The sequence below is a fragment of the Hemitrygon akajei genome, chromosome 15 (genome assembly GCF_048418815.1).
Source record: "Hemitrygon akajei chromosome 15, sHemAka1.3, whole genome shotgun sequence".
Lineage (NCBI taxonomy): Eukaryota > Metazoa > Chordata > Chondrichthyes > Myliobatiformes > Dasyatidae > Hemitrygon > Hemitrygon akajei.
The window spans coordinates 56,295,564-56,308,784 of record NC_133138.1 but is presented as its reverse complement, the minus strand read 5'-3'; the positions used below and the strand labels follow the sequence as shown (position 1 = coordinate 56,308,784).

At 37.7% G+C, this 13,221-nt stretch overlaps 1 protein-coding gene across 2 annotated transcripts; it reads right to left on the bottom strand.

The window, feature by feature from the left end:
- Window positions 1–2,308: 2,308 nt before the first annotated feature.
- Window positions 2,309–6,925, bottom strand: gprin1 (G protein regulated inducer of neurite outgrowth 1). Of its 2 annotated transcripts, none has more exons than XM_073067598.1 (3): window positions 6,104–6,925; window positions 4,380–5,493; window positions 2,309–2,903 (listed from the first exon to the last, which is right to left on the bottom strand). In XM_073067598.1, the coding sequence occupies exons 2-3, from the start codon at window positions 5,368–5,370 to the stop codon at window positions 2,866–2,868; spliced, it is 1,029 nt and encodes a 342-aa protein (XP_072923699.1). In that variant the 5' UTR covers window positions 5,371–5,493; window positions 6,104–6,925; the 3' UTR covers window positions 2,309–2,865. The 2 variants fall into 2 exon arrangements, with proteins under 2 accessions (XP_072923699.1, XP_072923700.1); XM_073067599.1 differs by lacking the exon at window positions 6,104–6,925 and adding an exon at window positions 5,839–5,982.
- Window positions 6,926–13,221: the final 6,296 nt, after the last annotated feature.

The window sequence follows — 13,221 nt, the reverse complement described above, 5'->3', positions numbered from 1 at the left end:
GCAAGATGTAGTAAAAAAGTTAAAAGTTAAATTTGCTTGAAAAATGTGCATGACACCATAATATAACAATACGATGTACCCAGAATCTTCCAAAGATGAACAAAACAGAAGGGAATAAAATCTGTTCTATTTAGCCTGTTTTATAGATTGTAATTTCTTTCCCACAATGCAACACATCTTTGGAGAGGCAAAACAAGTTTACAGCACAACAAAATATTGTGGAAAATTCCTTCTTTGCTGCCTGAAGGCAAAGTGAGTCACCAGAATATATTTTAACTCATTTAACTGTTGATAATACCTAAATACATTATTGATTGAGATATTCTTTCCTTGTGCACAAATTCTATTTCCAAGGACAAGCACTTGTGAAAGAAAACGAGGAATTTCTTTTTTTCTCATATCAGTGCACATTGTGTACCTTTTTAATGTTAATTTTGAGCAGGGAAAATAAACAGTTTTCAACATGATGAAAGCAAACAGCCTAATAGAAAATAGGTGAATAAAATTGTTCTTTTAAATGGGTAATCTTAAAAGAGTCAAGATTAAAATCATTTGATTTAATCTAATTCAACTCTTCACTGTTACAAAAAAAGAGAAACCCTGAAACTACGATTCATCTTTGCAATTTAGATCAAGGATGCTTTACATACAGCCACAAAATGCCTTATTACCTCCCAGCATGGTTGGCAGATCAAACCACATAAAAAAATGTAAACACAACCAAGCTATTGTCTGCATTTTTGTCTTTGATGTTCAAGCAGTGAGACACAAAAAAATAGGTATATACAATTATTGTACTAAACTACATCAAGCAGGGTTCAAAAGTACATCAGCCAGTTGTTTAGATTCCCTAACACATCTTTAACACCCGAGAAAAATTATATTGTTGTACCTCAGAAGAATCGACAATATAGATAACATGCTGCAATGGTTGCCCCTTTATTACTAGCATTAGATAGTCACTCCTTCAGTTTCAACGATAATTCAACACATGCTGAATTAGAAGCAATAAAAATCAAGGAATCCATTTTAGGAGAAATGAACGGATTAAAGCTTATAATATTTTAAAGGCATGTAACCAAAAGAGCCTTTGATATTTCACAAGAGGTGCCCAGATAGCTTTGATAAATCATTTCTGTTCACATAGTGGAATTGCAAAATGGGATCATTCTGGTTTGAAACGTTCGAACAAAGCATAACATTCAAAAGCATATTAACATTTTGCGCTGAAAGATGGTATGAATCAGTTTGTTTGTGATGACTTCTAACAGGCTTATTAAATGAATATCAATGGATCTCATTTTTCATTGCTTGCTTTATGTGCATGGATCTTTGTCATGCAGTTACAGTACATTAGTGTTACTTTAGTCATTGCTTTGCATCCATGCAATACAAATAATCAGCTATTTAAATTAGTTAGAAACACATTGCTTTGTTTTACAAAATACATCACTGTATAAGTAACATAGGTAATACACAGCAGAGAAATGGCCATTTACGCTCACATGCTCTACAAGTGATGTCAGCCATCAACAAAAAGCTCAAAGGTTGCTTGAGTTGTGCAGTTCTATGCTAAGATAAGCTTATCTTTAGGTTGATAACTTGCAACTAGTATTAGTCCATTATGTTTACATCACCCTCAGTATTATTACATACTGTACATTCAATATAAAGCTCTTTCCTCTTCAGTAAAAAAAAGTGGATCTCTTTTCATTTGATTTTGCTGGGGTATAATAAAAAGAAATAAACCCTTAAAGTTAAAGTCCTTTATATTTATATGGAATTTTCAGGCTTCAATTTTGTCTACCAGTTTTACCTTAGCTAACGTAAAGTGAGTGGTTCAGCAATAAAGTATTCAATGCTAAATAAAACCTGAAAAATAATTTTCATGTAAATATTTATAAATTACATATTAAACAGGGGTTACCCGGGTTAGATATTAGAAATTTTCATATACTTCCATTGTATAGCTGGGGGCATGAAGGATGCTGATAAACTGCTGTGAAGGCTGCTGAAAAATTACCCACGCACCCTTAGCAATGAAACAATTAAAAACTAAAAATAAATCAATGTACTTTAATAATAAAGAGAAAAAAGGAAAACAAATTAGCCATTAGAGTGTCAGGTGATGGGCTTATAGCAGCAAGAATGTCTAATGAGCTTGAGATAATACTTCATCGGACCCAGGAGAAAATAAACCGGGGGGAAATACAAACATTCTAGCTTTTGTTCTCAGATGGTTCATTTTAAAATAAACTAAGTATGCAATAAAAGTTAATATACTACACATCACAATACCACAAAATGCTACATGAGAACAGTTCTTTAATGTAATATCAGCACTGCGAAGGATGATTTCAAGCAAGAAAGATCACAAATGGTGTTCATATTTTAGTACTCTTAACAGATTTTGCTGGCCGATGCTACATAAAGAAATAACTACAACAAATTTATTTAATTCTATTCCTGTTGACATTCAAATGAAAGAAACAAAATGTCCCAACTGAAGAGTGTGATTGATATTTCAATCCATCCCATTTTATTGTGTTTTGAAACAACTGAGATTACATTATTTTAACAACCCACTCAGAAAATGATAATGGCAATATAACAGAAACTTGACCTTGACTTTTATTTAAAGAAATAACTTCTGGCATTGACATTAGTCACAAAACAGCAAGATTTTACAGAAAGCTTATATTAAGTGAATCCAGGATGCTTTTTCCACAAAGGAAAACAAATTAACGTAGAAATACTACAAATTTCTCCAATGAGAGGATGAAGTAAACCATAACACTGGGTGGTTATTTCTATCCATTCAACAAATAGTACCCAAAGGATCATTTCAAACACACATCATTACATTCAGCAGCTACTTCCTTCCATTTTCAGCTTTTGGGAATCTGAAATATCAATAATAACAATATATCATTTGAAGTGACAAAATACAAAATCTTGAGTCTATAATTATTTAGTATATACATACTACTCAATTCTAAAAACAGCTAGTAGAATATTACATAAGAAAAATGGCTTCACACATCAATTAAAATGAGGCAACTGCATGGGTGATTTTTATATATGTTCAACTGACAAATTATATTTAGTTAGAATAAGATCCAGACAGAAATCTAAAAACAATAAGAAAGATAGGAACAAAAATTTTCAAAAGGCAACAGCTTTCTATTCAGAATCTGTGCAATTATTCTCAAAATTTTGTGTTCAGTTTTTCTTATGGCTTCTGGTTGCAAAGCAACAAATTTCAGTTAAGATATTAAAATCATTTTGAGAAGTCTACATTTTGTATAAATTAGAATTAATTTGTCTCTTACCCAGAAGGCTTAGTAAATTATGTAATTCAATTTCTGTAAAAAAAAAGTTTTTTTCTGGAAATACAAAAATTAAAAAAGTGACGACTTTTAAAAATCAGTCCTACAGCCACATAAATAAATCTCTAATGATATTATGAGACAGCCCAATAATTATTAGCTAATGTCATCACAAAATCAAATCCAACTGGTTTCAATCATCTGTTACAAACCATGGTTCTAGTGTGGAGGGAGACACCAACACAAGGCCTGTGATTCCCTACAGATACAGAAGACGGCAAAGAAATAAGGAAGGCTATATCACTTCTGGGGAAATGCAAAGCATTTCAAAGAGAACAGTTTCAGTACCCGTGGTGGATGATACCAGAAAGCCTTCCTGCCAACCAGCCTTTCCCCTGTAGCTTGATAACAACCAGCCGGACCAATTGATGGGGAGAAAACAGCACTCTCTATCTTTGTTTTATGTAAAATCAATGGGCCTATGTATTGTATACCGTTACATACATATTACTCAAGTATTATGGAATGCAAAGTACTGTTGTTTAAAATTATAAAGATAGGTAAGGTAGATACATGAACAAGCAAAAGAGATTTTTAGCTTTATGCATATTCATGCTTCACATCTATGTATTTATAATCTTTTAATTATCTGTGAAGCAGATTAATGTTTTAATGCTTTATTAATTTGCCCAAGCAAAACATGAAAAAGATTAGAAACAAAAGGAAATGTACTAATGAGACAAACTTTTTCAGGTTTTGCAACCATTTGTCAACAGTCCTGATCAAAGATATATTACTCAGCTGCAGTGCTCCCACGAATACAACACTGTGGACTTCTAATGTTGTGTAGAACTGCCTGAAAAACATTGCTCTGTCTTCTCTTATTTTCTTCCTTTCTCAAAGATCCTTTCAATGAACTAGATTTATCATTTTGGTACACCTCAATATTTTGCTTTCCATGCTCCTCTATTTGTTTTTCCAAATGTTTCTGGATAGCTAGTCCAAGGACTTCGGCATCCATGGATGCTCCATAGACTTCCCACGTCATACCTTTTTCATCCCACTGGACTTCGCGCACTGGCTCTGACTGCTCTTCTTCCGTGGCCTCCACTGAGACTTCTGGGAGGGTGGGCAATGGCGTCTTCTCTAAAGGTGTCATTGGACCAGTGGCAACTGATTTGCACTGCACAGTTATATCCACTTGCATTTCAACATCTTTCTTCGGTGGTACAGTAACAGATGGCGTGTCTGATGGGCTAGCGGCTGGTTTTTCAACTGGCTGTTCTCTACAGCTGACGTCAGGGATTTTAAATACTGGACAGTTATCTAGAGGAGCCATCGGGCTGGTGGCAATTGACCTGCTTTGCACTTGGATTGCGACCTGGACCTCGGCGTCTTGGCTCGCCGATTCCGACACAGCCGATTGTGAAAGGCTTACAACCGCCCCCAAGTCCTTATTCTCTATCTCGATCTGCCCATCATTTTCTGTCATGTTCCCAGCAGGCTGAACGGCAGAGTCCGCGTTAGTTTTCGTTATCTCTGCCAGACCAGAGGGGTTTTGGAGGTTACTGCGGTGGTCTCTTTCCGTTCCCGTGGTCTCCTCGCCACAACCCTGAAAGGGGACCTCGACATTTGGGTCCGCGCTGTCAGACCTTTTGTTTGCTTTTCTGTTTTGGTCTACTTCTGTGCTAATGTCCGCAGTGTTGTTGCCGGAGTTGTCACTCGATTCTTCCTGCCCCCGTTCTTTGTTTAAATCTAGCGCCTGCCCAGGCGCTTCGCTGGGCTTATCCACTTCTGCGTTGGCACATTTAGCGCTGATGTCTGGCGGGTGGCTGGTGTTCTTATCGTTCACGTTGCTGGCCGAGCAAGTGTCAGAACAAAGAACAGAGCAGTTGGACTGGGACGCCGGTTTCCCATCTTTCTCTTCTTGTAGATGACAGGAGGCAATGACAACGTCAGCCTCCGGCGTACCCCTGTTCTCCATCTCAACTGGATCTGAAGCTGAAAACTGCAAACTGTTGAGATCTTTAATGGTTCCCATCTTGTTTCATAGTAACGTGGCGCTTTTGCTGAACTGGCCGGGCTCTCTCAATCCTTACAATGGGCTGTTTGTGTTTTGCTTAGGTTCCCTGGAGATTTCCATCGGAAAACGGAAACTTCAAGTCTGAAAGAGAGAAAACCGTGCACAAAATGAAAATACAGATTTTTAAGAACTGTTCTTTCAAAAGATCGGCCAGCTTATCCAACGGAAGGACTAAAATAAAAATAATAATAAAATTGATCCACTGAATGTTGAATTACACTCGGTTCATCGTGCTGTTTAAAGCCGACTATGGAGGCGCACCGGGCACAAGGATGCCGAGAATTTATGGGCAGCATTCCTCCCTTTTCTGATGGCTAATTCTGACAGATATAACCCTGACATTCTGTCCGCAGCCTCTGACCCTGAAATCAGCATCTTGTTAAATCATGCACCGGGGTAGCCAGCAGTCTTCGCCCCTTTCCTCACCCCTCACCCGTTCACCGCAACGGGATAGATACTCCGCGAACCCAATCCAGATCTCCATCGTGGTGTGTGTGTGTGTGTGTGTGTGTGTGTGTGTGTGTGTGTGTGTGTGTGTGTGTGTGTGTGTGTGTGTGTAGTTACCCCACCGCCAGGCTCTTGTCAACCCTCTCTCCCACACTGAAAGGTTGTACATCTCGCACTTGTCTTGATTTAAACGCGATGTTGAAGGGAGCGGGGATCGAACCAGTGAACAAGCTCACCGCCTCACCTGGGGTCTGGTGTGTCCTGTGCGGCAGACGGAGGCCGGTGCCTCAGGGCTGGGCAGAAGTCCACAGGGCTCCGGAGACTGTCGAGAGGAATGCTATTATGGAGATTTACTTCAAAGGATTTCCAAACGGCGTCCAGCTCCTGTAGGTTGTTCCGCTATCTCCACAGAATGACTGGAGCTGTGTCGGTGGAGGAGGCGCCCTTTAGTCTCCCTGGAAACGTCCTTTATTTGTGTGTCTCTCATTGACACCTGCATCCTTTATCAGCATTGCATCGATATTCCAGCCTGCGCTCCTGTCCAGAATATTCGTTCAAAAGTTAGATCTTTACAGATTAAACCATGAACAAATGTGAAAAAATACTGCTTGGGACTACTATTGAAGGTACTGAGTAGAGCATGCGTGCTAACAGCAGTGTATGGGAGTATATATCGCCAAGTGGGAACGAACGGTGACACCACTCTTCCAACACTCTCCCCGTTAACAATGTTCTACATTTACTTTGTTCTGACTGAAGTAAATGACTCCGAGCAAGGGCAACTTTCCCGACGTCGCTCCACTTGGCCAAATTTGTTCGCAAGGTTCACGCCAGCATAATGTAGAGACAGGAACGCTTCGGAGGAAATGGAACCTATTAGCCAAAGAGCAAGCAGCCTTTCATGCTGGGACAAGCTTTTCACGTTCTTCACGTTCATTGGAAGTTACAGATTCTTAAAGATGAAATGTTTAAATTATTTTGCGAGTGCTGTCTGATTAGATGAAGTATGGGAAGGGGGCGTTGGTGATCAATTCAGGGAGTTGGATTCTTTCTGGTCAGAGCCTCGTGAAATTAATTAATGAAGTACTACCTCGTCTGCAGGAGCTGGCGGAAATTCCACTTAAGGGTTGTATACGTGGAGCGATGGAAGATCATGTAAATTAATTGGATCACAAACAAGAGAAAATCTGCAAATGCTGGAAATCCAAGCAAGGCACACAAAATACTGGAGGAGCTCAGCAGGCCAGGCAGCCCCTCTCACCTTATCTGTCCATCACCTTCTTCTGGTGCCCCCCCCCCCCCCACTTCCCTTCCTTCCACGGCCTCTTGTCATCTCCTATCAGATTCCCAATCGACCTCCCAGCTCTTCACTTCACCCCTCCCCCTCTCCTGCTTTCACCTATCACCTTGTACTTCTTCCTCCCCTCCCCCCACCTTCTTACTCTAACCTTATCTTTTTTTCTCCACTCCTGATGAAGGGTTTCAGCCCAAAATGTTGCCTGTGTACTCTTTTCCATAGATGTTGTCTGGCCTGCTGAGTTCCTCCAGCATTTTGTGCAGATTCATTGGATATTGGTTATTGTAGAATTCAATTCTGGAATTCATTCACAATTAGTACTTGATATGTGCAACTCCAATACTTGGTGTTGTTAGTCATGTGCCATATTTATTTGGAACTGTGTGTCAACTTCAGTATTTTGATTTTAATTATGTCCTCCAACGGCAACCTAGTAAATGTAATGCTCATTATCCATACACTTTAGTGATGTATGTTGAATAATTTGTGGGTAAGCAATAAAATAATGTAAATCCTGACCCCAGCTAACAACTGCATTATGCCCATAGCATTTGCCATAGTTGGCAAAAGTTCAGATAATGAAGAAGCTGCTACAGGAGTGAGATAGATCAGAAGTTTGAGAGGTTTCACAGCAAAAATCTTGCACTAAACATCAGTAAGAGCAAGGAATTTATTGTCGACTTCAGGAAGGGGAAGTCAAGGGAATGCAGACCAGTCCTCATCAAGTGACCAGCAGTGGAAAGAGTGAGCATTTCAAGTTCCTGGGTGTGAACATCACTGGAGGTCTATCCTGGGCCCAATATATTGAGCCAATTACAAAGATGGCATTGTGGTAGCTATATTTCATTAGGAGTTTGTGAAGTCCTGGTATGCACCAAAAACTCTCACAAATTTCTACAGATGTACCACAGAGAGCATTCTAACTCGTTGCAGCACCATCTGGCGAAACTCAGCCAGATACACCATGAGCGCTAGCCTCCGCAGCATTGAGGACATCTTCAAAAGGCAATGCTTCAAGAAGGAAGCAGCTATCATTAGGACCCCCATCACCCTGTATATGCCCTCTTTTCATCGCAACCATCAATGAAAAGGTACAGGAGCCAAAAGACATGCACACTCAATGTTTCAGGAACAGCTTCTTCACCTCCATCATCTGACTTCTGAATGAACAATATATCAATGAATACTATCTCACTATTTTGTTTGCTCTCTTTTTGCACTTAATTTAATTTTCAGAAATATTTCTTATTGTAGTTTATAGTTTAAAATATATATTGCAATGTATTACTGCCGTAAAACAACAAATTTCATGACATAATGTTGGTGTTATTAAAGCTGATTCTGAGTCCTGATATAGTTATTAACCCAACTCATTAACATCAAATACGATAAATTGTAGAGGAAAAATGAGTTTGTGTCCCGCAGGTGCTAGTGAATAACATGGGCCAGGGAAAGTCAGGCTAAAGAAGCAGTTAGATGGAAATCAGAGATTGTAGCTATATAATCTCAGAAAATGACTGTAACATTGTACGCAACACATTTTAAATTACAATCTTCACTTTCTAGACGGGATTTGCCGCGAAAATGGTTTATGAAGGCAGGGAATGCGAAAGACATTAATGCTAAAAGTTACCTGGATAACAGGAGATGCTGTTTATAAATGATTCCAGACCTGACATAAATCTAATGTAAAAATGCCTGGTCGCTGTTAGAAACTGGAATTCTACAGACACTGAAGAATTACAGAACAAGAAGAATGAGGATAAAGAGCCATAGTGTTAGATGTATGGGAAGTTCACATCCATGAAAAACTGGCCACTGCATAACACTTCTGAAATTCAGAACATAATGTTCTTCATGCCTTGAAATAAATTGCAGATTAGACATGATCTGAAAGCTATACATGAAATTGTTAAATGTAAGGTGATTGGGTTTGATCTCTTTATTCTAAATCAAATGAGAAAGTAACTAAAAATGTATTAACTATGAAATTATTGATCTCCATTCCATAGAAATGCTTTATATATTATGACTAAACAGCACAGAATGTAAATTTTAGAAACCTAAACAGAACATTTCAGAAACACTCAGCAGGCCAGGAGCATGTGTGGAAAGAGAAACAGCCTTAGCATTTCAGGTCTTCCTGCATTTTCTACTTTTACTTTAGACCACCTGTGTTTTGTAATATATTGATTTGCAATAATTGCCACACAAGCTGTATATACTGTAAACCAATCATTTAAATCATTTAAAATAATGACCATCAAATCCTCTCTACAAAAAGGGGAGCTGAAATTGCAGGATGGAAGCTGTTAAATCAAATGGGGCAATATTCTTCTTCCGAATGACATAACCAAAATGAAATTGGTTATTCATCTTATTGTATTTGTGAACTAATGAGATTTTTTTTTGTTGTGTAAAGTAATATGCACAAAATGCTTCAGGAACTCAGCTGGTCAGGGAGCATCTGTGCGGAGGAACAAATAGTTGATGTTCCGGGCCAAGCCACTTTATCAGCTGGAAATATCAACCGTTTATTCCTCTTCATAGATGCTGCCTGACCTGCTGAGTTCCTCCAGCACTCTGTGTGTGCTGCTCTAGATTTCCAGCATCTGCAGAAAATCTCATGTTTATTATTTGTTATGAAGTTGTTAATAATTTGAAAGCCATAATGTAAATATTAGACCTTTAAAACCTCTTCCCTTTCTGGCAATTATTTGTATCTCCTCATATGGAAAATTAATCCAATGGTGCACAAAATAGATCAAGTGATCTATCCTTTCAAACTTACCTAATTTTACATTATAGCAATTGTTTATATAGTATGATTTAAATTTTTTTTGTGAATATACCAAAAAATAGCCTGGATTCTTTTAGCTCAATGTTTTGTCTTATTTGCATAAGAGTCATCAAATATTAACAGGATTAGTTAACTAGTGCTTTATTACAAGTGGAACATTTCAGCTATTACTAAAGCTGTGAAAAATAATTATGCAAACTGCATATCCTCAATGGATTTTAGAAAATAACACAAACATATTTTATCACTGTGCAAATGTGGACATACTTTGAAAGGTTTGAATGCATTTGCGATCTCCAAATCCTGTTTGCTTGTCCATCATTTGCCACAGATCACATGCAGAAACATACTGCTAATAACTATGGAGCCCTGGTACATCTTGCTCCCAGGCAGAAAGCTCTTTCTGTACAGAAGAGATACTGTAATGTACATTGCACAAAATACTAAAGATTATATTTTGGAAATAAAAACAGAACGTGGAGCAATTGCTGACAAAAAAGGTCCACTATCAAGGAGATTTTAGCAAAAGCTGTTTTTGATTGGAAATGATGGTCTCAGCCTGCATTGGTACTTTTTTAAAATCTAAAATATCAAACTGTACAAAATTTTTAGTTTAACAAAATTATAGTAAATTATTACAAGAAAGTTTAAAATAATTAGAACTGTGCCTGTTAAAAATGTTTAATATACTATTAATATAGCTAAGTAATATTACATTTCCATTCAAGGGGAAAAATAGAATGTATTTTCATCATGCCCCAGTTATTTTCACACTGCCACTAAATCTACACTAAATGTAGATTTGAGACACTACCTGATTACTGAATGGGTGCATGGAGGCTTTGTGCATCTACTGTAAGTGTATGTTTTTGCAGACTAATATAACTGGAATTCAAATTGGTTCTGTGCTTTGTAAAATTCAGGTAACATTTAGATTGACTAATTATGAAATGGGTTAAAGTTATCAAAGGGTCAGAAAGAAATTATTGGTACATTGGTTTACCAGTTATAGTAGAGCAAACAATGTAACCTCTCTAGAAGTTCCACGTTAACATTCCGTAACATATTTTGTAAGTCACTGTCAATGCCGTGTTGGGTGTTTTATGTACTGCCGTTAACAATAAAACACCCCAGGCTACAAAATTCTATTAAAAAAGACTGTGTTATTGTTTCATATCAAAGTGGAATTGTTTGTTTGGTATCCATTTCTAGTGTCGAAGAAAATCTAAGCCGAAAGGCAAAACATTTTGGATACTCAAAGAAAATAATATCCATGAGTTCAACTTGAAAAAGGAAGAAATTGTTTGGGGCATATTTTATCAAATATGCAATGATAAGTCAAAAAGAGAAAGAGGATTCAGAGTATGAATGTTGATAGGTGCCCAAAATCCGCCTCAGCTAAGCAAAGGGCTTACAAGCCTACTTGTTTTATTTGCAAAGACATACAGTGGTCTAATTTTGTTTTGAAGCTAATATTCAAAACAGTCTGCTTGTACATATTGTGCTTATATGAAGTACTTGGATTATTTTAGGCCGAGTGTTGGCAAAGTCAATTGGATTAGTATGTCCTATTTCTAGAGGTTAGAGCAACAATTGAAGGCCATATAGTCTATGGAGCCATTTCTACTATTCTATTAGATCATGACTAATTTTTGACATCTCCATATGTTTGCATTTGCCCTGGGGACAAGCCAAAGGGAGATTGCATGAGGAACATCTGCTTTAAGATCTTTAATAGTCAATTAAAGAATTAGAACTGGTTCCTTTGACATTATTCATAGTAATTTTCAAAAAACAGAAATTAAACATTAACGTTAAATCCTATTTAGAAGTGTCTCTAAAAATGCAACTCTTTTAAATCTTGTGATAATTGTGCCTTCTTAAATCTTTAAAAAGATAGAAAACCCTTCATGCGGAAAGCCAAGTTGATTTTCACATTAATAGCACATTTGTTTATTAGCAGATCTATTTATGAAGAAGTTTACTAAATAGCTAACAGCTGTTCTTCACTTCTGACTATTGCCGGGAAAACTACGTTATTTAAAGAGAACAGAAAGTATTGTCACTAATTGTGTCAAGATTTGCATGATATGTTAATACTTGTAAAATATTTGCAAAACCACATCATGTAAAACTGCAGCCATTTTAAAACTGCATGTACTAATCATGTAAAACTGCAGTAGTGTGATGATAAGAACCGCTCTTTACAGTGAAGGCGACCTGTGTTCAACTATTAGGTTAGGATTAAACTGGGGCTGAGCACAGTGGCTTGAATGGCCAGAAGGGCCTATTTTGTGCTGGAGCTCAATAAATGAAATAAATAGATAATTATACATTCAGATGCTATTTGTATTTTGTAACATGTTTAATCAGATTTTCAACAGTACTCCGCAAAAGTCTTAGGTGCACTTATATAAGTATTTTTTTAATAAATAGAACATCAAGTAACAGAACAGAGGACATAGAGATGGACTGTGCTACACTTAACTTTTGTTATGGCATTTACTGTTAAATATGAGAAAAATTAACCATTTAAAATATGAGAAATGCTCTCAATTATGCTTAATTATGTTATGAACCCCGTAACTGGGTCACTTACCAGCAAAGGTAGAGAGGTTCGTTGAAGCCTGATGATACGATTTTTAACAGTATTTATTAGTAAAAATACACAAAAATAATATCAATGCAAACATACAGATAATATACGTCGTCAATACTAAATCTAAAAGTGCGGGTATAATAATAATCAATAAGAAATAAGCTCTATCGTTGTCTAGGGGATAATGTATTGTCCGATGGAAATATAAAAGTCACTCAGTTCATGTAGGCTGCAGCCTTGGGGACCGCTAGGTTTTGCAATGGTTGGAGAGAGAGAGAGATTTTTGGGAGAAAATCTTGCCGGCTTTTCCTTTTATGATTTCGATCCATCAGGAGTCCCGTTGGTGTGGCCGTTCACTTGTGGCCTCTCCTTTAGCTAAAGCCGTTCTTCTGTGGTGAGGCCGCCAATCCCAGGCAAGGGAAGGACGCACACGAGCCTCCCACCGGCTGTCGCTATTAAACGCTGTCACGGGATTTCTAGCGTTTCTCCTGGTGCATCTAAAGGGGTTGTTCCCCAGACCCTCTTTTATCCTTACTCACGGGGTCTCAGATGTCAATCAGGTTGGGATGATGCAATCCCTCAACCAGCCCACTCTGGTCGTCCCCTGAGGGCTTCAATGAATAGTACAGTACTCAATACACAATTCCGTCTCCAAGAGACAATAGC

Bases quoted from the DNA above. Each gene is read 5' to 3' on its own strand.
- gprin1 (XM_073067598.1), bottom strand. From the start codon at position 5,370: ATGGGAACCATTAAAGATCTCAACAGTTTGCAGTTTTCAGCTTCAGAT. The intron at 2,904-4,379 runs GTATGACGTGGG...TTGATATTTCAG, and splicing joins AGTCCAGTGGGATGAAAAAG to ATTCCCAAAAGCTGAAAATG.